At 40.7% G+C, this 24,732-nt stretch overlaps 2 protein-coding genes across 2 annotated transcripts; both read left to right on the forward strand.

Annotated features, from left to right (window-relative positions):
* Positions 1-24,721, forward strand: jakmip1 (janus kinase and microtubule interacting protein 1). The gene is made up of 23 exons (XM_074648815.1): positions 1-546; positions 8,526-8,855; positions 10,042-10,374; positions 11,008-11,169; positions 11,743-11,955; positions 13,188-13,301; positions 13,561-13,707; positions 14,018-14,188; positions 14,871-14,930; positions 16,324-16,452; positions 16,839-16,967; positions 17,187-17,270; positions 18,141-18,203; positions 19,287-19,385; positions 20,199-20,300; positions 20,383-20,436; positions 20,516-20,581; positions 20,756-20,824; positions 21,099-21,176; positions 22,155-22,364; positions 24,131-24,196; positions 24,409-24,485; positions 24,585-24,721. The coding sequence occupies exons 2-22, from the start codon at positions 8,700-8,702 to the stop codon at positions 24,457-24,459; spliced, it is 2,556 nt and encodes an 851-aa protein (XP_074504916.1). The 5' UTR covers positions 1-546; positions 8,526-8,699; the 3' UTR covers positions 24,460-24,485; positions 24,585-24,721.
* LOC141775446 (uncharacterized) lies at positions 14,945-16,300 on the forward strand. The gene has a single exon (XM_074648814.1). The coding sequence runs from the start codon at positions 15,827-15,829 to the stop codon at positions 16,010-16,012; it is 186 nt and encodes a 61-aa protein (XP_074504915.1). The 5' UTR covers positions 14,945-15,826; the 3' UTR covers positions 16,013-16,300.
* Positions 24,722-24,732: the final 11 nt, after the last annotated feature.

The raw sequence follows: 24,732 nt of genomic DNA on the forward strand, positions 1-24,732 counted from the left end.
CTCCCGCACCGGCTGCGTGTCCACGCACTAACCGCGCGCGGTGTCATTCTTGAACACGCAGTCAGGTGTCGCGCTTCTATCACGCTACCGGCGACGCCCGCACGGCAACCCGGCGTTTTCCCTCTTCCCATGTTCACGTCGACACACAGTTTTATTTATTTATCTATTTTACTCGTGTGTGTTTGAAATGTAGAAACGGATGACGTCAAGTGTGTGTGTGTGTGTGTGTGGGCGTGGAGGAAAGTGTCAACGTGCGGGGCTCGAGAGGAGAGGAGAGGAGAGGAGGCTGTCTGCAGCTCACTAGAGGAGGATATATCTGCGGTGGAAATACAACTTTCAGCTGGATAATGTGTGTAATATCTGAGGAATAAAGTTGTTAACGCTCACCGTGTGCAGTTTAGCGCAGCTCGCCATCTTTTTAAGAGCTGGAGGTGATTTAATCAGCTCTCCTCACGCCGGAGACCAGCCTCTCTTCCTGGATGTGAAGCTGATTAACGTCCGCTTCAACATCAGGACACTTGTGACCACCACGGACCTCCATTACAGGTAAGTTCACTCGACAACTCTGTGTAGACTCTGACAGGCTGCTGTTATATGCTGTGACATGTATCCGACATCCGTGTTTCATCTGATAACGGAGCAGAAACGGCCAACCGACATCATATCTGGCTGTCGGTGAGAGTTTTGGGCTACCAACGGTAACGTCAACTGCTACCAACATTAACGTCAACCTCTACCAACGATAACGTCAACTGCTACCAACACTAACGTCAACCTCTACCAACAGTAACGTCAACTGCTTCCAACATTAACGTCAACCTCTACCAACGATAACGTCAACTGCTACCAACATTAACGTCAACTGCTGCCAACATTAACGTCAACTGTCAAGCCTCATCATATCGACCCAGACTGTGATGTGAATGTTGTCTGCATCGTGAACCTTTAATGACATCCAGTCTCTGCCAGCTAGTAGCCAAAAGGAGGAAGTATGAATGATAACGTTACCGCAACAAGAGTGATTTGCATTCAACTGCTTTTACTGTCCTCACGTTATCTTTCATTCTGTCCTGCCCTGTTTTAAGGGAGGCCCCTGGTGGGTGGATTACATGGAGCACATTATACCGTCTGTGGTCACACCAGAGCTACATGACAGTGGTGCACAGATGAACACATTTACAGCCTGAGTGCAAGGACATCCGACCTCTGTGTCTGGAGGATGCTGCAGCTGCAGCAGCAGCCTCCATGCATGTCTGTCGCCGGTGGGGTGTGGTTGGCAAGCCGGACAGCCAGCCTCCAGCAGCACTCTACCAGATAATCTCCCCATTTGACAGCTCATTAGAGAGCTGGCCACATCATCTCCACCACCACTATATAGCCCACTGTTACCCCCACACCACCAGTCCTCTGCCATGCATGTACTCTGCCCGTCTGCTGTGTTTATCTGTCATAACAGCTCTGCTGCTGTGTGGAGCAGCTCCAGAGGGCTCGTAAATCTGCCCCAGTGGACATCCAACATGTGTTGCACACTCACTTCTGTTTGATCAGCCTGCTCAGGGCCATGCTGTGAAAACTATGATGCATATTTGTGCTCATAATGTGTTGTATTAACTGTTTTTTAAGGGGTAGCTCTCATGCAGGTATACTGGAACAAAACTATAATTATTATTATGACAGGAAGACAGGCTCACTGTCTATTTATGATGGTTGAATGTTATTTTTTCACTCTTGACTTCAACCTGACAGTCTACTCTGTTATAGGGATGCACCGATACTGATACTGGATCGGATATCGGGCCGATACTGATTCAAATAACCGGATCGGATATCGGTGACAATGGGGCCGATCCATTTAATAAAATGTTATGTTTATATACTATATACATTATATACTGTAAGTTGAATTCATGTGTAAGTTTTGACCAATTTGTTGCTGCGTTCAAAAGGTTTACACTTGCTTTGTTATTTTTTTTACCAAGTTGCCGGTGTACGATTTATGATGTTAATACCACAGAACAATTAAATAAATTTATATATATGTATTTATTGGTCACATTTTGTTTTACAAAGTTAGGAAAGCGATGTTTAAGTCAAGCCTGATGTTGCCTTACACATAAAAGAATGATCCCAGTCACTTCCACACAGTGAGGCATACAGCTTATTGATTAAACACTGGTATCGGATCGGTACTCGGTATCGACCAATACCAAAAGCCCAGGTATCGCTATCGGTATCAGGACTGAAAAAGTCAGAAAGGTGCATCCCTACTCTGTTAGGTATAAAATCAATGAATGCTGACATTCACCGGGACTCCTACTTACCTCATACAGTAGTTGCCCCCCTCTTTTTCTCCCCTCACCCCCTGCATCTATCCAGACTCCTCTCCATAACTTAATTCATCCCACTTATTCTTCATTCATAATCCTATCTCTCCCTCCATACCCCTGCTTTCCTGAGTATAACACTTTGAGTAACGGGCTGCTGCCAGGATAATCCCTGTAGACTACTATACCCCCCGATGTGCACACCTCTCTCATTGCTTCACTTCTTTTTTTTATAACCATTTCTTGAAGACATCCAATATTCTTAATGCAAAGAATGGGACAGATGTCTTTACTGTGTATTAATGTGTATGTGTAAACCAGACGGGTTGATAGTTACCAGTACTGATTAATGTGCTCACTATGTAGTCAGAGAGAGAGATAGAGAGGCAAGGTTAATCACATTACTGACGGCACTATCATGTCTTTCTGAGGGGAGAGAGGCTGCTAACATACACTCAGATGCACCCATGCATGCAAAAGCATACATGCGCATAGATGTACATGCAGAAGCCAAAAACACACTTGCTATGAATGACCAAATTGACGCATTAGTAGGTATTATAGATCTAAACCCTGAGCAATAGAACTAACAATAGCGTAACTGAGTTGGTAGCATGCGTGTGACAGAGACACACAGCGAAAGAGAGAGACATCTTGTTTATCTGTTTGGGTTGAGTAGTCATTGGGGTCAGCAACTTGTAGTCATTCTGCTGGCATGGTAGTTTGTAGGTCATATGCTCCACTAGTGCTGCACTTGGCTGGGTTACTCAGCCTCTCAGTGGGATCTTTATGGTGTCTTTACAGCAGATCGCTAGACTGCTAAGTGTGTGGACTGTAGAGGGATCTCTGGAGCATGGCCAGACCTGTTCTGACAGTCTGCTGATGCTGATATGAACTACAATGAGAATATATGTGTCCATATATAAGCCTACGAGGCATTGTACCGACTGTGCAGTATAAACAGGAGTATATCTCAGTCTGTCCACGCCCTCACTGTTGATTTTTAAGCTAGACGGAGAAGCAACGAGCCTTTGTTTCAGCTCCCATTTGCAGCTCTTTTATGTACTTATTGGGCCTGCATGTCTAGTTAATGTTTGACTCCACGTGAGTGTGTGTGTGGTCTGTCTAGCTTCGAGGAGGTCCATCTGTGAGTGTGTATTAAGCTTGTGACCATTGCAAAGACGTCTGTCTACCCAACATTTTGCACTTCATTTATAACCCATTAAACACCTATAATATATAAATAACCTCTGCTAAAGAACAAAGTTAACCTTAAAGTGCATTATTACATATTTTTATGACATGAAATCAAATTACTCATGTAAATGTAATATTAAATGTTATGTTTCTCAAAAATGTCAGCTTTTTATTAATTTATTTTCTTGTAGCCAGAAAATTGTCTCATGCATTATGACTTTTTGTGACGTCTAAATCACAATGTGTATGTTAATCATGATGGTGACATCCCTCAGCAATAATACAAGCAAATATCGCTGCAGGCTTAATTTTTCTGATGTCTATCAAAGACAGGTTTATTGCACTAACGACGGAAATACTTATTCCGCTGCACTTGACTCGTTGATGACTTCATAAATATAGACTTAATAGGAATTTTGAGGTGTGATATAAATCAACTAGTCGTATAGAAAGAAGCAGTGAGTGGAGAGCAACTTGGCTTTTCATAGGAAGAAGCAACTAGTACTGAAACGATTAGTCGATTAATTCAATAGTCAATCGACCAGAAATCAACCATTTTGATAATCAATTTATCATTTAAGTTCATTTTCAAGGAGCCAAAAATGGGATGGTTTCAGCTTCTTCATGTGAGGAATTGCAGCTTTTCCGAAGTCTTATATTATAGTAAATTGAATATCTTCAGGTTTTGAACTGTTGGCTAAACAAAAAAAGCATTTTTCACTATTTTCTGATGTTTTATAGAGCAACTGATTTACTAATTAATCCAGACAATGATCCGCAGATTAATCAATAATGAAACTAATGTTAGTTACTGTAGGACGAAATGGAAAAGGTTTTATTTATTTACCTTTGATTGTATGGCTGCATTATGCTGCAAACTCACAGAAAGACAAATGGCAGAATAGTTTCAGGAACACTGCCACCACATGTACCTGAAATAGAAATAGAAAACTTAATGGTTTAATTGCCAAATGGTAGGCGGACGTTTTGTTTTATTGTTTTTTTGCAAGGGCTTCTTGTTTCAAATGATCAAAACAGTCTCCAGCTGTTAAAGTAGGTTACTTTTAAGAATGTGATGCCTTACCATTGTCCACTATACTGTACAGTTCACCACTATTGTCAAGTACAATAATTCTTATTATAAAGAACAATAAACACCATCGCGTCACAGCCTATTTAAATCTTCCAACTAAAAGGTAATGCTGAACACCATCAACCAGTGTACTGTTGTAACCCTCTACAGGCCCGTCATTTCACAGAGAGAACAGAGATTTCCTGAGCCAGTCATGAAACTACCTATATATGTTTGTCACACTTTGTTCAGCCTGTTTTGAAAGGATCAAGATTTCAATATCAGCCAGTTATAGGTACCAACATAAAGCCTTGCTTCAACTAATACTGTATTCATGCTGATGGACACATTTTGTTGCTGACTGTTTTGAGTCTCATTCTCAAGCAGCATTAGCTTAATTGTGAAACTCCTCAGCAGCTGCAGGATTTCTTCATCACTTCTTTCTTGCAGGACTTCACTATCGAGTGATTTAGCTCCATTTTTTAAACGGATTGTCTCAGTGCTAGATTCACTGCATTTAATTAGGTCTTAAAGATGCATTGTTTTGTTCCTGTTTTATTCAATTTATCTTTTACTCTTTGCAAAATATGACTTGTGATTGATGTGATGAGTCATAGTAATTTTCTTTAGTTATGAACATTGGATTATCAGTTATATTTGGGTGAAGCAGGGTCGATGATGACTCTTTGATCTCCGCCATCAGTTCTATCTGTTGAAAGGTTTTTGTTTAAACATTTGGGCTTTTTAGTGCAATATAAGCTGGGTAACTGTGTATACTGTATATCAGAGTGGATGAGGTTATTTAAGATCTATGACCTGTGCCGGCTTTTGTTTGCTTCTGTGAACATTAAAAGGTGCCTGTTAGCTTCTTGGTGCCCCTATAAACTGTTCCAGTTTCCCCTATAAACTCTCAGAGTTTGGCTCTGGCTGCCAGATTGGTAACATGTGGCTCCAGGGGCCTTTTGGGGAACTGTGTGTGGTTGATGCCACATACAGTATATATGTTTGTGCCTGTACACACAGGTACATCTGGGCTCATGCCAAGTGAAACATGTATTATTATTAATTAGGGGTGGGGGGAAAATAGATACAGTATAGTATCGCCATATTTTGCCTGGCATTATTGTATCGATGCACAGACGTCAAGTATCGATCTTTTATTATATAAACTATTAACCTCTTAACAATTTGAAATGAAGATACTGGTATCATATGAAACTAGAAAGCATAAGGAATGTCATGTTAGCTTGTCGGGAAGAATGCTAAAAACACTCCAAAGTGACCCTAAATTTTCCGAGGATAAACTAGCATGACCATTTTCAAAGGGGTCCCTTGACCTCTGACCTCAAGATATGTGAATGAAAACTCTGAAATGAACAGAGTGAAAACTGTATCTTATTAGATGAAACAGATGTTGACAAACTGAATAATTTGCAGTTGAAAAAAGGTAATAAATCGCAATATATCACAATATATCTTATCTTATATCGCAATAAAATGTTTAAAATCGCAATTAGGTCATATCGTGATAATATCGTATCGTGGTGACTCTGGTGATTCACACCTTTTATTATTGATATTGATAAAGATCAAGGTTATAAATAGACTAGATGTGACAAAATATATGAAGAAGACAGTATAAAACATATTCTCGGCATCAGACCACTTAAGGTATCACTCTATTCATCACTATTTCTACTGAAGAAGAGCGTTACATCCTTCCTTGCCATATGAAGATAAAACAGTGAAACCATCCGTCATGGCTCTCAGCCATTTCAGTATGGGTACACCTGGTCTCTGATAATGACACATGCATGCATAAACATGCTTAAAGAAGTGGCAGGGTAGAAAGTGTACAAAAGACATTTCTTTGCTCTTGTAAATGATGTTTACAAATTCCAGTACACATGTGAGTCAAGTCTATTGACCTCCTGCAAATAAAGACACATTTGTTAGTAATGTGAATAAGTGTAGAGAGCTTTTGTGTGAATAGATGTCGGCGGTATCTGTCCCTAGTTGTTCTGTCTAAGTGTGTGCTTGTGTCCGTGTTTTCTGTGTGTGAATGATCTCCCTCTCTTTCTCGCTGTCTCTGTGAATGAGAGTGACATCACTGAGTCCCTCAGCTTGGTAACATCACCATGCCAGCAAGTGGGGGTGGAGGGATGTAAGAGGAGAGTGGGGGAAATGGTTGAAGGTTGGTTTTGTCTGGTAGAGGTCTGCTCTTTCCTCTTCTTTGCCTCTCTCTTATAGGCTTATTCTTTTCCCCTCCCATCCCCACTGGTTCCCAACGTTTGCTTGTGTGTGCTGAGTAAGAATCCATGTGGAAGAAAGCTTCCTTGCCCTCCGGCATCAGTGCATTTCTGTCTCTCAGTCAACCTCGGCTCAGAGATTGGACCAGATAACAAAATCGTGTGTGTGTGTGTTTTTTCAAACGTGCAGCCTCTATACAATGCAGTTTTCTCTGTGTGTGTTTCAAATCCACCGTGAGACTCCTCCTTCCCATCATCCTTTGCTACGAGAGGAGTTTTTGAGAGCAAGGGTTGCCTTGGTAACTATTGCTGCCATCTGTGTATGTTGTATGAATGTTTGGTAGTGTATGTGTGTAGAAAAAAGATAGAGGCGCCTGCGGTCTTAATGCTTTAGCTCCCTCATCGATGCATTATTTATTTAATAGAAAGAACTGAAAGGTTACTGGGTAACAATTTATTCCAGGACGAGATTAGAGGAGTCCACTTTCAGCGTAGTGAATGTGTGTCAATGTAGCAAGAAATCCATAAAAAAATATGCCAAAAATACACCTGCTAACACAACTGTAGTCAGCCTTCAGTGGGAAAAAAGGATCAGGATTACTAAGAGAATTAATCATCATTTGCCTTGGTTTGTGTGATTCAATTGGATGCCATCTTTTTTCCAGCTTAGCCAATGCACATCAATGATAACCTTATTGGTTTTACATTACAGCAGAAACTTAATGTGCAACTATCGTTTCAGCTTCTCAAATTGTGTTGATTTGCTGCTGCTGATGTCTTATATTATGGCTCTTATAACTAGAAACAATAAATGCCAGTGGCCACTCTTTCTGGTATATCCTGCATGTTTAGAAAGGGAAAGGCGGAGACAAATCTTGCAATTGCATTGCACTGATGGATGAAGTGGAAGGATCGAATGGCAGTAATCGAGGCAGCTGCCGTCTACATTCGCCTGGTCCAGAGAGTCGAGACAAAATCAATCAGATATCTATTTGAAACAGTAATTTATTTAGAAGGTGTGAAGACAAAAAGAAAGCAATAGAAAATATAGACAAATGAGGCAAAGATGTTTAGATCAAATTTTCCAAGGAGGCTTCTCTTGAACTACTAGTTATTATTATTATTATTATTATTATTATTATTATTATTAGTACAGATTGTCAGTGTTCAGGTAATTTGCAATAAAGTGATAAAGGAGTGCTGATGTGATATGTGATGATTAGTTTGTTCTGCAGTGGTTAAATGGACTACAGTGATACTAGAACAACTCTTTATTCTGTACAATATGAGGGCAGATCTAGAACAGGTTAAAGGATCTCTGGAAAAAGGAAACATCAATGTAAAAGATTCATTTATTGGTCTACTGAAAGAGAGAAGTGTTGCGAGGCCAGGGACCGTAACTATGGTGGTCAGACACATTTTCATGCACTATGGGGCTTCTAAGTACGGCCCAGGGACTGGAATAGGATGATGATAAATGGCCCACATGTATTTGTTAGAGAGAATAGGGTGACAGAGGAGAGTGTAAATGTTAGTCCCAAAAATAGTCTGTTTTCCCCAGGCTGTAGTGCGTCATGTGGCTTGGGTCCAGTGCATTGTGCAGAGTACTTTGGTGTAACCCAGTCTTCAATGCTGACTTGCAATTTTTCTTTTTCTTTGTGGTTGTCTGTCTCTTTCAAATAGAAACTCTCAGCAACCTCCAGCAATGATGTAGACTTGACAACTATATGATGATGATGATGATGATGATGATGATGCAGGGCCTCGCACGGAGGCGGAGCAGCGACTGACTCTCTCCTCCTTTTCGCCACCACACCTGGCACTCTATGTCCGTCCTGATTGGGCGGCCAGAGTGTGATGTCCTCGACCACACCCCCTGCGGCCCAGCCCCTTAAAAAGGGAAGGAAGCTGGAGAAATCGGAGGTGATGGCCGACTCGGTGCAGCCCACAAACGAGGAACTGAGGAGCAAACTTCTGGACTCCCAGATTGAGCAGCAGCAGGATCGGGGCAAGGTGAGGAGGAGGAAGTAGAGGCCTTGTGTAGAGAAATGACGACAGTGACGATAGAGAGGTAGTCCCCTTGAAATCATCGCAATAGAAGCAGAGGAAGGAGAGTGTCGCTAATTTCAAATAATTATTTATACATTATTTGCTTTTTTATGCAAGCTCATAGTTTGTAGTTGATAATATTCAATACAAGCATACTTATTAAGAAGTAGGGCTGTCCCGAATACCAGTTTTTGGGCTTCGAAGCTTCGGTGAGAAATATTCGAAGTTATTCGAAGCTTTGTGGAGCATTCCAATACCGATTTGGAGGTTGAATACCATGGCAATGGTCGAAGCTTCGAAGCATTCGGGTCAGCCCTATTAAGAAGTAATATTTATAGTAGGAACTGTAATAATGGTACATTCAGTATGAGCTTATATGCTTTGCTCCACATGTTGGATTTTCACTAAATATTAATAGTTTTTTCTCATTCACAAGGTGTTAATGATGCTGACATTGTCATCAATGTACACCACATGACCAACCAGCATTATATGTATTCAGTGGCTGTTACGCCTCCTCTTCTAACACTGTACCTAGTCTTGGAAAAGCTGTCATGGTGGTTTACCTCTCCGTATATCTTCTGACACACAAACTACCTCTCTGTGCCCTTCTCTGCATCCGTCATGGTTGTACTTGGAGAATGGCAGTAACAGTACCGGGATTCAGCTCTTACGGGTGCAAGCCATGTTTAAAACGTATGCATTTTGCATAAAAAGCATCTGCAAGATGGCATGTGGAGCAATGGATGTAAGAATGTCAACAGCAGTGCATAAAGAATAATATTGACAGTTAAGGTAGGACAAGTATACAGATGCATCAAATGGAATCATTTATCATGATGAAATGAATCTGAGCAGACGAAGATATAGGGAGGGGCTTGCAAGGAAAGATTCTTTTTGATTCAACATTTATTAAAGTCAGCACAGGAACCATAACTGTTCTCTATTTGAGTGTCTACTGCTCCCGGTTGGGGTATAAATCACCACTCGATAGCTGTTCATCCATTTTGTTTCAGGACTTAAAGCACAAACTTGCAAATGAAGTCGTCTCAGTGTTGCACACAGGGGGCCGGGGGGGAAAATGAATGAACACACTGGTGGCCTGTGATTTGTGTAATAATGACTGGTTGAAAATGTGTCACTCTCCCAGATATGTAAGCTCCGTGAGCGGCTCCAGGAGCAGCGGCAGGCTCGGGAGCTTGAGCAGCACAAACATGCTGTGGCGCTCACAGACCTGCGGGCCAAACTCCACGAAGAAAAGCTACGCGAGATAGCGGCTGTCCGTGAGACCCTGGCGCGGCAGCATGAAGTGGAGCTGGCCCGGTCCATAAAGATCCGGGACGCTGAGGTGCAGAGGCTCCAGGGGCTTGTGCATGCACTGAGAGACGGAGCCGCTGACAAGCTCAAAAATGCTCTTCTGGGAGAGGCTCGGGAGGAGGCCAGGAGAGCTTTTGATGGGGAGAGGATAAAGCTGCAGCAGGAGGTAGGTTGTATGTATATAAGTGACAGTAATGTGGTATTAATTATGTTTTATAGATTGTGGAAAAATATGGACATGGTAACCATGACATCACACAATACACCCAAGTATTTACTGCTTTCAAACCGCATCTGGTATGCTCTGCTTCTAATATAGTAGAGCTCAGCTTAATGTGCCTCAAAGTTCTGGTTCTTGTCAATGCAGCAATGTCATTGCACCATATTTAAAGAACTTACACATCAACTGTCAACTGTGGTGGCTAGTTTGTTTTTCCTGTTGTATTTAGGCTGTGACCTCACAAAATCGTAAAATGAGTGTGGATCTTTTCTGAGGGCATTGTATGTTCTTTGATAGAGACAAACAGGTTTTTTTTGTGTGGAAAATTGGCATTCTAAAAACCATTATGTGAGTGTGTGTGTGTGTGTGTGTGTTGATTGTAAATTTGCTTCTGAAAAACAGGAAGCAGGGTGGAAAAGCCTGTTGCCAAGCCATTGTTTCGTTGTAGCCTTTCCAGACAAACAGGGCATCTATCATTACAACTGTCTAACGGGATAGGACGTGTGTTTATGAATGTGTGAGTGTGACTCTCTTTGTTGTTGTGTATTCATATTATTGTGTGTATGTGTTTCATTTTAGATCCAGGAGCACAAGACAGCCAGGAAGCAGGCTGAGGAGGCCCATGCGAATGCTCTGCAGGCAGATAAAGCCAAAGCAGCAGATCTCCGCACGGCGTACCAACAGCACCAGGATGAGGTGAACCGCATCAAACGGGACTGTGAGAGAGACATCCGCCGACTGGTGAGACCACATGCTGCTGTGAAGACACACAATAAAGACACCACATATGGCTTATCTTATACTGACATGGCCACTAGCTAAGTCTTTACATAAAGGCTAATAAATTAAAATATTGCCTAAAGACACTGTTGATGGTATACTTGCTGGTGATGCTATCATATAATGTAATATGTGACACAATAGATTATTTAAGTTTATTTGAAATTATTTAATTTATTAACTTTTATTTATCCTTGGTACGCCAATTAGCATATTTGTATTTACAGTAATATACACTAATATTTCTCAATAACTTTAAATATTCGTGATCAAATAAGCAACAATCACACCCTTTGTGTTTAACACTGAACAAACTGAGCTGATCTGCCTCATCAGGACCAGTGTGGGTTTGGTTTGATCTTATTTTATTGCCAGTGGCCTGGCAAAATAAGCAAACCCAACAAACTCCCACAACTGCCATCCTAAGAATTGTTACATTATTATACACAGGGATATTAATATGGGCTGTAACTGGGTTTTAATGGAAAACTGTCTGTCTTTCCACCACCATGTTCCTGTCCATCCCTCTCATAGATGGATGAGTTGAAGGCAAAGGACCGGGTGATGGGCAACCTGGAGAGGGAGTTGGGGGTGCAGGCCGGCTTCGCACAGAAGCTTCAGCTGCAGAAGGAAGCTCTGGATGAGCAGCTGGGTCATGTACGAGAGGCTGAGAAACACAACCACGGCAGCCCCAAGAGAGAGCTGGTGCCTGGGTTGGGGGACAACCCAGACCTGCTCAACAACCAGGTATACACATGCATCTGTACATGTGCATGAATGCATCAATATCACAGACGATCTAAAATGTGCACATGCTCTCCATGCATGAGACCAAAATACAGGCTTTTGAAGGCTGATTGTTGTTTTTTTTCTGTTGATGTAGATAGATTTTTCAAATATGTTAATTGTCATATAAAGTATGCAAAACATTACATTGTAGGTGGCAAAACTATGACAACAAAGCCTAAAGAAAGAACAGTTGATTGGTTCTTGGTATTAGCTGCCGAAAAAGTGTAATGTTCGATCCTAATTTAAACTTTTATTGGACTCTAAAACATTGAAAATAAAATAAATAATACAAAATATACTGCATGTGTTTTTTGATGTGTCTCAATTTAGATACTTACAATAGTACACTTCCATGAAGTACACTGTGTACACTATGTGCTTACTTGCATAGTGCATGAATTTCGACAGGGTAGTGTCATAATTCATCGAACACGGCTGTTGTGCACTCACCGGAGCTAGGTAGATAGCAGCGTCATTGTTTGCGGTACCAGAACATTACAGACTGCTAAATTAACCCAATAAACAATACTGGTGGCTTCTATCCGACAACAGTATGGTGGTATTTAACTTATATTTGTACGTATAGTGCGGTGTTCACCGGAGCAACCACAACTACTGCTGGAACCTCCCCTTCCGCTACGTAGCCTAGATGGCAACCATTGAGGGTGAGAAGTATCCAGCGTTCCACACTCAACTTTTTGACCGTTATGAGTACACTATCCAGGTACTCATAGTGCACTGCATTTTGCCATACTTGTCAGTGTGACTGCACTTATGCGCTCAATATAGCAAGTTTAAGTACAGAAGTACGCATATTAAGACACAGCATGTTTCTTTAGCAGGTCTTTATGGCAGGCAATTTCAAAGGGAACTCATGGATACCTTCAGACATTGAATGCATAATAATTTTTGCCTTGTGACAAGGAAAGACATTAATCACATGTACAGCATTATTGTATATCTGTACATTACGTCACACCTGCACATAACAGCTCATACATTCATGAGAAGGACGTGGATATACTGTGTATACTGCACATACAGGCTCACAGTTGCACAGTGAAATTACATCTCATCCGTCATCCCATCACCTCCTCTTTCCCATCCACCTCAATTACCTGCCTGCCTGCATGTACTCCCTTTTTTAGTTGTTCTCTCCCTCCTTCTCTCCTCTCCCCCCTGCTCCACAGGAGGTGGAGGAGCGTGACATGAGGAGGTTCCAGCTGAAGATTGCAGAGCTCCACTCGGTCATCAGGAAACTGGAGGACAGAAATGCACTGCTGGCCGACGAGAGGAATGAACTAGTGAGAAACACACACACAGAGAAGTACATACATGCAGTGATTATAGGTAGGAAAATACACACACACATGTTGTTACACTTACGAGTACAGATGTACACACATAAATAAACATACATGCCTATGAAAAGTATATTAAAACATTTTATTTTCTAAGCCTTCCAGCCTTGATCTTGCCTCTCTTGCTCAAACTGGAAATTCTGTTTCACTAGAACACTTAAGATTGCATTGTTTCCCCTCCCTGTTTCCTTCCTCTGTCTAGTTGAAGCGGGTGCGAGAGGCCGAGAGCCAGATGAAGCCCCTGTTTGAGAAGAACAAGCGACTGTCCAAGAAGAATGATGACCTCCTGCAAACGCTGCAACGCATGGAGGAGAAACTGAAGAACCTGAGCCGAGAGGCCGCCGAGATGGTAAGCTGCATCGAGTATATGTTTTACTAATACTCTCTGTTGTTTTCCTCTTCTCTCTAGATTAACCCAAAGTTCAGATACTAGTAGAAAATAGCACATGTTTTAGTTTTAATCTGTAGAGGAAGATGAATTGTGTTACTGTACTTTGAGTGTCCCTATCATCAAAAAGGAAGCAGGACCTCTACTGGCTATTTGAAGAGAAGCCTGAAATAATTCTCTGTACAACCATAATTTGACCTCTCTCTCTCTCTCTCTCTCTGTCTCTCTCTCTCTGTCTCTCTCTCTCTGTCTCTCTGTCTCCCTCCCTCAGAAGGAAAAAGCCGCCTCCTCTCGGCCCCCCCCACAGCAACCATCCATTCAGACCCAGCTGAAGCGGCCAAGCTCCCTGACAGACCTGAGCCATGCCCACGAGGAACAGGAAGTGGAGTTCCTCAAGCTGCAGGTTTCTGAGCAACGTGGCATCATTGACGAGCTCACGCAGGTCAGGACTTTACATTATATTTTGTGAAGAAATCAATCAATTCCAATTGGTTTTAACATATACACAACAATAACATATGTTTCTTCAATGAGCGCTGATATCTCCCACTTTTTCTGGAAAATAATCAAAGATTGTTCTAAAATGGGATACTAGAGCCGGGCGATAAAACAATGTATACTGTCAGATAACAGGAACTTGTCTCCTGTCACATTTTGGCATTTCACATTGTGAAAGCACTAGTCCATAATTCCTGCTCCTCTCTGCCTGTTGGATCCCTGCGGATTAGGGCAATATGTTATATATTTTCAGAAGGGACAGGAGTTGTGTTTGGTGGAATGTATTATTGGTTTAAGAATATGTCCACACAATCTCTAATTCAGCAGAGAATGCCTCATTTATTCATCATCACCCATCTCTCCCCTCCCACACTATTTTCTTTACCTTCCCTTGACAGCCCAATTCATCACAAGTGCTTCAACCCACATGCTTTATTCCTATGATCATATTGTTTGCTGTCCGCTGTTATCATTTCATCTCAATTATCAGTACAGTTTGATTTTCATTTTCTTGCGTTTTTTATTTGACCTTGCATTTTGTAGAAAAAACATTTGACACTGCGAGGCTGATGTGGCAGATGTGAGGCTGGTCTTGATCTCGATCTACTGTGTGTGTTTGTCTTTAGGAACGTGACCGATTGGTGATGAGCAAAAAGAACAGGCGGAAACCTCTCAAACTGTCTAAAGTAAGTGTTTTTAAAATCCAGTGGTGCGTAACTAAGCAACTACCTTACCTGTGGTTGACTGATCCTTGAGTACACTTTTTAATTGAGTGTGTGTGTGTCTCTCTGCATGTTCGTGTTTAATTGGGCTCAGGAGACAATGATGACAGTATCCCTCACAGCTGGGAGCATCACGTTGAGCACACACAACTCCTACATGAACAAACCACCACAGCTGTTGGAAAATTATTTATTTATTTCCGTTGTTGCTTTATTTTCTGTATTTACTTTTATTGTACGATCATGAATACAATTAATCACTTAGCTCAATTTGTGAGCAACAGTTTTTGTCTTTTTATCTGTGCTTCGTTGTGTGTGGATAAAGAGGGGAAAGGGATTACGATAACTAACTAGGTGTGTGCATGTTTGGGCAAATACACCAGGGGACATTTAGAGTATATGATGTTGCTAGGAGGAGGAGGAGGAGGAGGAGGAGGAGGAGTTTGTAGATGCGTGTCGGATATTTTTCTCCCGTTGCTTCTGCTGGAACCAGTTTGTCACCTTGGCGAGGTGGACACAGCGTTGGGTACAACGACTTGGCTCTTGGACTTGCACCTGGAAATTTGTCTCTGTTTTTTTTGTGGAATTAAAAGCAGAAGCTGAATACGTGAACTTGGAGACAAAAACCAGAAGCCGGTCTTTTGGTTTTCCTGTAGGAGTAGTTTGATTGTAACCAGAAGCTTTGTTGTCTGCTTTTTCATTTTGTGTGGGAGTGCAACGGAAAGAAATTGTGCTTTTTGGACGTTACGACAGGCCTGCACAGCTCTGTATAAATCAGCTAGTATAGTACAAGATATCATAGACATATTTTTGGGAGATACTTTATAGTTTTTCGTTGGTGTTTTTGGTCTAGTAGCAACATGACCGAGTACCTCCTCCTTATCCTCTACTTCTCGTCCTTCATTTGCCTCTGTGCCCTTGTCTGCCTCTACTTCTCTGGTTGCCAGGAGATGACTTATAAACATGATGGTAAGGACTCTGTGGGGTTTGGAAAAGTTGATAGAAAGAAAGAAGAAACAAACACGCAGATACTTGATCTGATATGATCACATTTACTTTGCCTGAGATAAACAACAGAATGACAGTACCTGGTTTTGACAAGTTTTACAAAAAGTTGGTGAATAAACTATAACTGTACGAAATTAAGCAATTTTTAAAACATAAGCAAATGTTTGTGGTGGACTTAAGAGCTTTATTGAATTCGAAATATAAATGCTTTATTCTGAAATGAGGTGTGTTATAATTTGGATGAATGTTGGATTCGTTGGCTTTCTTTCTATAGATTTGGCAACAAAATGTATGTTACGGTTGTATTCAACAATGTGCATATCATCTGTTCTCCTCTCCTCCTCTGCAGAGGCATGTTGTGGAGACATATTTTGGATTTGATGAGGAGTCGATAGACTCTGAGACCTCCTCTCTGACCTCCTACAACACTGACCTCACTGACCGCACGCCTGCAACTCCAGAGGAGGATTTGGAAGAGGTAAGGAAATCCTCTGTTTACACTGAAAAACGAAACAATTCAAACCGCATTCTATAGTTTTGGAGGGAGACCTGAAGAGACATACTGTCAGTGTTGCCGATTTGGCGACTTTTTCTCTAGATTTAGGGAATTTTGGAGCTAGTGCTGCTGGCTACTTTCATTGGAAAACAGTTAACAACTACTGGGCTAAATTTTTCGACTGGATCATTTTTAGAAATCTAGTGTACTCTTGCTAGTTTCTCAAGATCACCCACCCTGCCTTTAAATATAATTGACAGAATAAGGGACTTACAAATGAGTTTAGGTAAAGGTTTCTGTGTTTGTTTGACCCTGTTTCTTTTCAATATATCTTTAATATCTTTCATTTATATTTTTCTTAAATAAAGAGTTTTTCCCGTGAAGAGTCTGAGCTTCGCTTCCGTCAGTTGACTAGAGAGTACCAGGCTCTCCAGCGGGCCTATGCCCTACTCCAAGAGCAGGCGGGGGGCTCTCTGGATGCTGAGCGGGAGGCCAGGGTTTGTACTATCCCTTTTATCACTATAACCCCTTTAGCCATAATCCAACAGTTTTCAAACGTTTTTCTTTACAACTTTGCAAACAAACTATACACACTTTGGGCACAAGAAGTGAATATACTGTAACTTCCAAGTCTAGTAAATTATTGAAATGTGTGTTTTTCAGTAATATCATGTTTTCAGAGTCTGGTCCCATATGGCTGATTTTCACTCCCACAGACACGTGAGCAGATGCAGATGGACCTCAGCAGCTGCCAGGCCAAGATGTTGGACCTGGAGAAGGCCCTGGCCGAAAGGGGGCAGGTAACAACAAAGACGAGGGATGGTGACAGGAGCTCACGGGTCCTGCTCTCACTTGCCCTCCTGCATGTCTGTCTGGCTGCTCTGCTCCTGGGCTGGCGCTATGCTGACCAGGTCTGCCGCAGATTCCTGTGATGTCACTTCCGCATGCTCTTCCGCACCCTTTATCCCTTCTTGTTGGTTCTGATTCTTATTATTGGGCTTTTCAGTGATGTGGATTCTGGAGAGGAGGCTTAAATCACTTTGATTCCTGTCAGTTCTCACCTTTTCTGATTATGAAAATTCAGTTTACATTGATTTTAGTTTATTTAATATGTACAAAAGTCATCATAAAAAATCTTGATCTGCCAAACCTTTGCACGTGTAGAAGAAAAGCCTTTTGTTAAAACTAATTACATTAAAATAACTTCTGACATTTAGCACCTTAATTATTACCTGTAATGAATATCCTGAGGAACACTGAAATTATAATGATGAATTCATATCACTACTCTTCTTCATTTGTTGTGAAGTTTTTCCTTTGTCACGGCATGGTTTCTGCATGTTGCCTGCTCCACTGTGGCTTGATCCAGCTGTTAATTTGATTTGCTGCTCTGCTGTTTTTCACCTCGGATCACTTTCTGCTCCTCCTGTTACTGTGAACTCCCTGTGACTATGAATGCCTCTCCTTTGCCTGTTATCTCAGGACAGGTCTTTATTTCTCTGGATCAATAAACGTGTGCCACTGCCACTCTGTTCCTGTCTGTTTGTGTCTATGATACCTTTGCATGTGTAATTTGGAAGTGCAATAGATGTCGTCAGGGATGCGTTACTTCCTCTCCGTTTCCTGCCAGTGTCATTTCTTGCTGATGTTGTTTTTGGTTGTTATGGCAGGATTCAAAGTGGGTGGAGGAGAAGGCGTACTTGCTCAGGACCAACCAGGAACTTCATGAGAAGGTAAATTGCATTAGCCTATACTCACTTTTAATGCATCACTTTATATTGTATATTCCCTGTACTGATACCAAATGATAATTTTGCCCAACTTTGAGGAATATGGACATTTGCTGCAAAATATTTTGGTCTTTTTTTTTCATTTAACAAATAAAAAAAAGATTAAACACAAGCAGTCAAGAACTTTACTTAAATAAAACACAGGTAAAACTAGAAAAACATGTGGTTTAAAGCAGAACATTTCTGATCAAGGCCTCACACATAAAGACAATTCAAAGTGCTTTGCATACTTTTAACATTAAAAAGGAAATACAGCATCAAATTCAAAGGTTAGAAACTGTTTTAAAATAAATTAAAAAGATAAAAATAGAAACTGAAGATGTAAGTACAAGGGTGATAATTATGAGTGGTTAAAGTTCAAACAGAAGCAGTATGGGATTAAACATAAACGTTTTTTAAGTGGATTTAAAAGTAGTCGAAGATGGGGCAAGTTTTGTATCTTCTGGAAAATTTGTTCCATCTCTGTGTAGAGCAAAGTGATCAAAGAAAATAAAAGTTAAAAGGAATATGAATTTGAGCAAGCATTCAATGCCAGATGTCAGTATTTTTGCCAAACTATATCAAAACATCTGTTTTCAAACTCATACAACTCGTGCAGTATAATCCAAGTCTCATTTATCCAGTCACATGTTCAATACTTCCTAAACACATGCATCGTCCCTAAAACCTTACTATTTAAAACACTTCGGACTCGTCCGGACTCACACGGATGAGTAGCGCGCCTGTGCAAGCGTGAGACTGTTTATTAGGAAGTGTTTTAAATTCTAAGGTTCTAGCGAAAATGTGTGTAATCTGTAAATTTGTCTACAAGAATACAAGGTAACGCAGCTGAGTAATTAAAATACACATAACCATTTGTGGGTGAAGTATTCCTTTAATTTGGGATGATTCTTAGCTATCTGAAAAACTTAAAAAACAACAACAACTATGATAACTACAGGACATTCATTAATCAAAGTATTCATAATGCTTTGTAAACCATGCCAAACCATTATAACAAATATGTATGTGTGTTTGTGTCTGTAGATGGGTGCTTTGCAGCACGCGGAGTCGCGGCTCCAGGCCGAGGTTCAGGATTCCCGGGATCAGAACGAGCTGCTAGAATTCAGAGTGCTTGAACTGGAAGTAAGAGACTGTACCAACGTCAAACTGTCACCAGGAGGCGACAACAACAATCTCAGTCCCAGACGCAGGACCTACATACAGTGACTCACCGGACAGACAGACAGACAGACAGACAGACAGACAGACAGACAGACAGACAGACAGACAGACAGACAGACAGACAGACAGACTCTTTTTCTTATGCACACTTGAGTCCTCTCTATGCATATGTGTTTTGCATTGTTTTGCATGGCAGCTGTGTGCGCACCCTCCTCCACTGAACTGGAATATTTTTTTAATGAAAGAATGTTGTTTTAAGATGAATATAATTTTTAATTGAATAAAAATGTATTTAAGTTCAATATTCCATCGCATCTTTGTTCATTTTGTCTTTCATTTTTTGCACGTGTCCTACATTTTGTTTACATTTTTCATAAGATAAAAGAATGATAAACTGTGTAGTGTAATTTTGGGATTTTTATTGTTTATCTGTTTCTTTAATATTGAAGTTAGAAATGGAGAAAAAAGTTAGGTTACTGACCTCAGTTTTTAGTTTCAGCATGGGTTTTCAAACTCCCTATTGGTTTGATTTGGTTTCCCATTTAAATGTATGGGTTTCAACCTCCCTCATTTTGGCAGATCCCGACCACGTTTTCAGTGTCATGTAAGTAAATCCCTCATCCACTCCCCTTTCACACTCATTTACATTCAGTATCTGTCATTCACAGTGAACCACCATCAATGTTACTTGTTAGAAATGTTAGTTTGGCTGATGTCACAATGTTTTTAGGTGTATGGGTATACGAGTATTAACATGGTGTGTATTTTCTGTAGGAGAGGGAGCGCAGATCCCCTGCCCTCAACCTCCACATGTCTGCGTTCCCTGAGAACAGCAACAGCGCCCTGCAGATCTACTGCCAGCAGCAGGGAGTCAAGGTGATAAAACACATGTACACAAACACTGTTCTCCTTTTTAAGACTGCACGCCGTCAATATGATGTCTGGTTTTGACCTGCAGGATGTAATCATTCCTGAGCTGATGAAGAAACTGGATATCCTGGGGGATAACGGGGTGAGTTCATACACACAGCTGGATTAAAATAAGATCTTTTATTTATAATTTCTGATAACTCCTGTTGTGTTTTTCGTAGAACCTCAGAAATGAGGAGCAGGTAGCGGTGATCCAAGCAAGGTCGGTGATCTCACTGTGTGAAAAGGTGAGTGAAAGGCCTCTCAGTGTTTTTACTGTCACACAGTGGACACACGTTGCCATAACACTTCATTTATTACCAATACAGCCACTACATTTGAGTAATTTTTGTGAAGTTACATATGGATGGTGATAATACAGTTATTTCTGCATTAATCCCTCGCCTTTCCTCCCTGTACAGTGGTTGAAGCAGATAGATAATACAGAGGCCGCCCTCACACAGAAGATGATCGACCTGGAAAATGAGAAGGTGAAAAATCAATTTACCATTAGAGTACACAATCTTCTAATATGTTGACTGTCTGTTTAAGTTTAAGATGCAAATATACTTGACTTTTCACTGTTGTATACACAAAACAAGCTATTTATCTGCTTGTTTTTTTCTGCTTCTAATGTCAAAGAGCCCATCCAGATGTAAAATGTACCACTCACGTTTTTTTTCCTGATTCTAAAGTATGTACTGTACTCCACCGTTTAGTTGTGATACCATGCCCTGTATTATATATTATCACATCTTGTTGCAGGAGCTGTTCAGTAAGCAGAAGGGATTCCTCGAGGAAGAGTTGGACTACAGGAAGCAGGCCTTGGATCAGTCCTACATGGTATGGAGCCTGGAGCGGTATCTGTCCCTTTATACAAATGTTGGCCTCTCAAATAGACAAAATGCACTCGTTTATATTGATTACAGCGTGTACGAGGAATAATGGCTCATGATAAAGTGATTGCAGAGGTGCAACATTGTCATTCCAGCATGACACATACACATTTGGAACCCCATTAAACATCATGATTGCAACATCCTCCATAAAGGTAAAATTTGTTGCATTGTGACGGGATACTGCATCTTTTACCACTGAAGTCTAAATTCTGTCAACAATGTAAGCCACTGAATAGATATTTGGCTTCTTGTTTAGTGGCCTAATGCTCTTTTATCATCTGAAAAGGCCAATCACTGATCTACTCTCTTAAATTGTAAACAATGTGAAGATATAATGCCTTCATGAATATCCTGTGTAACTCGATTCAAGTAGACAACTAGTGAAGTTAAATAAAAATTCTATACAGAATCGGTTTAATAAGATTTTAACGTTAGGTTTTGTTAGCAAGAATGATCTTAAAACTTCCACTGACCGTACCCAAAAAACAGAAGTTAACACTTAGGTCACTCTCCATGTAATTCTAACCATTTGATTTGGTCAGTTTTGGTGTTGGTTTGTGTTTATGGTCCCACTTTATATTGTGTTGGTGAAAGCTTGTTTTTTACATGGTAACTTCAGTCAGGCAACTGTGGAGCTCAAATCTGTAGGAGACAGAATAAAAACATGGTTTGTGTTGTTAAAGTTACCATGTAAAGGTCGATCCTAAATAACCCTTAATATAAAGTGGAACAGTGTTCCTCATATCTGCCATGGTCACAGTGGTGTGTGTATGTGTGTGTGTGCGTGTGTGTGTGCATATGTGTATCTGTCTGTGCGTGCCTCCATGTGCATGCCTGTGTGTGTTTCCGCATGCGCATGTGCACGTCCACGTCCACGTGTGTTTGTGTACCTGTGTGTGTGTGTATGTGGCTGGCTGTGCAGAGGATCGAGGAGCTGGAGGCCACGCTGTATTGCGCTCTGCAGCAGGAGCAGCCGGCATGCCAGGCGGTGGCCGAGTCGCTGACAGACAGGCAGAGGGAGGAGCTGAGGCTAGCCGTGGACAAGCTGCGGCGTCAGATTCTCCGGCAGAGCCGGCAGTTTGACAGTCAGATCTTACAGGAGCGCATGGAGCTCCTACAGCAGGCCCAGCAGGTAAGGCTGAAAACAAATCGAGTCAGGTTACTGAGTCCTGCCCTCCCTCAATCTGACTTCTGGTACCTGTCTGAAACGTCTGACCCCACTAGACCTCTGGTGCTATGAGAAAGATGCAGTATCCCTGTGTGTGCAACCTGTAACCCTATCTGTAAGTGCACATGTAGAGGCGGAAGAGTGAAAGGATGAGACAGTGACTTTGTGTGTGTGAGTGTGTGTGTACATCATTGTGATCTTAATACCCCCCCCCAATCCTTCAGTATCCCTCCACTCCACAGCCCTCACATTAGTTTTACACCCATGGCTCGTACAGTATCTGTGATTCACCTTCATTGACCTTAAACTTCATTTGAATCAGTTGTACTGTAACTTACTAACATGGTTTTACTGATCTCTAACCACAGAACACTTAAAACACATTTCTAATCAACTACTCATAAAACATACTAACTAACTAAATAATTACATTTATGGAAACTACTGAAAGTTTATAGATTGATCCAAAAGTCCAGTAAAATTGTCTCCCCTTCCCAACAGTAAGGCTTTAGTTTACGCACTTTCTCCATATCCTGGCTGACTCAGTTGTTTAGTAATTAAGACTGAAACAGCTTGTTTTTATTACCTTAATGAATGATTAAGCTGTGTTTGGTTGAAGCATTTGGCATCAGCTCCAGCTCATTTGGAACAGATGATATTAAATTAAAAAGCTGGTGTTTTAGTTTTATAATTCGATGTCTGCCCTTGTGTGTTTGCCAATGATTTTGTATCCTCCTTTTTTAACCCTGAACACACTTACAGATACTGTAGCTAGATAAAAGATTAGGTAATGATTCATTTTACAGGTCTGCAAATTTCATGGTAATTAGGGGATGATTAGCAAGTAACCTATTTGAAATTTCTTTGGAATTACTGCCAAGTTACCCCAATATTTACCTCAAAATGTATTGAAAATTACTTTATTATAAACATTATTTAAAATTTATATTCCGCTATTTCCCAATAGCTGGTAATTTATTTAATACATTTCCAAGAAAAGAATACAAAGTTAATTGATATGTTTTATTTCCATGTCTGCCGATAAATAGATAATAATTAGAAAATAACTTATTTGAAATTTCTTAAAAAACTCCCTGAATCATTACATTAGCTACCAGGTTACATTTATGTAGACAATAATTCACACAATGGTGAGATTTGTGCCTGATCAGAAGTATCTTCTATTAGTTTTGATGTTCTACCTCCGATGAAGAGCAGCGCACAGCCGCTTCTCAAGCCTAAAGGCTCTATTTTAACCATTACATGCTGTTTCAGCTTTTATAATAAAGTAATTTTCGATAGATTTTGAGGTAAATATTGTGGTAATTTGGCAGTAATTCCAAAGAAATTTCAAAATAGGTTTACTTGCTAATTATCACCTAATTACTATGAAAACCTGTAAAATGAAGTGCTACCAAAGATTTAATACGTTATTCCACAGTCAGTGAATAAGCTTCTCAAAGATGGAGTCACTTCCACTGTTCACTGTTAAATCTGCTCCTCGGTTGCCATGGCAGCTCATTCTTTTCCAACACAGCTACCATGGAGACAGAAGGCATGATGGGAAAGGGGCAGAGTATTTGAAGCGTATACAGGAATAGTTGTTCTTATTAACTGTTTAACAACTGTTTGACACTTTTGTTAGATTGTGTGAGATTTTACCAAATGGTCTTTAGTTTTATATTTGAACAGATTTTGACCACCTAACCACGTCTGTCTTTGCCTTGCAGAGAATTAGAGAGCTGGAGGGCAGGCTTGACTTGCAAAAGAGACAAATAAAGGAAATAGAGGAAAAGGTACATATTCACATCCTATTCGTTTCTTTCTAAGAAAGCTTTCTGTTGTGGCTGGTAGAGTGAACTGTAACGTGACAAAGATTAGCATGAGAGAATGTGAAGGCGTTTAAATCTGCTGTGCTGATGATGTGTGTTATTTTATTAACTCCTTGACTCTCTTTTTCTTCTCTCTCTTTCTTCACCTGTTGATTAAACCCCTTGTGTTCCTTTAGTTTTTGTTCCTCTTTTTGTTTTTCTCTTTAGCATTTATTCTTTGGCCTTAATGAAAGTGACCGTGGACCCACATCAGGTAGCACCTTTATTCCCTGCATCAGATCAGTATTTAACACAGTTGTAGTGGTGATAGTAACAACACTAATGCTGAAATAAAATGTTTCCTTTCTCTTAGGTGTTAAGGTGCTGTGGAGGCAGGCGAGGACGAAACAAAACCTAATTGTTTTTTATGCATTTGTAGACCGCTCACGAAAACCCCATGGCCTTTTTTTTATAAATGTGCACTTTTGACCCTTACCTGGAATGCAAAACATATTTCAAAC

The sequence above is a fragment of the Sebastes fasciatus genome, chromosome 10 (assembly GCF_043250625.1).
Source record: "Sebastes fasciatus isolate fSebFas1 chromosome 10, fSebFas1.pri, whole genome shotgun sequence".
NCBI lineage: Eukaryota > Metazoa > Chordata > Actinopteri > Perciformes > Sebastidae > Sebastes > Sebastes fasciatus.

Coding starts and splice junctions, on each gene's coding strand:
- LOC141775446 (XM_074648814.1), top strand. CDS start 15,827: ATGACCGAGTACCTCCTCCTTATCCTCTACTTCTCGTCCTTCATTTGC.
- jakmip1 (XM_074648815.1), top strand. CDS start 8,700: ATGTCCTCGACCACACCCCCTGCGGCCCAGCCCCTTAAAAAGGGAAGG. Junction 17,271..18,140: donor CCCTGGCCGAAAGGGGGCAG/GTAACAACAAAG, acceptor TTGTTATGGCAG/GATTCAAAGTGGGTGGAGGA. Junction 22,365..24,130: donor TCCTACAGCAGGCCCAGCAG/GTAAGGCTGAAA, acceptor TTTGCCTTGCAG/AGAATTAGAGAGCTGGAGGG.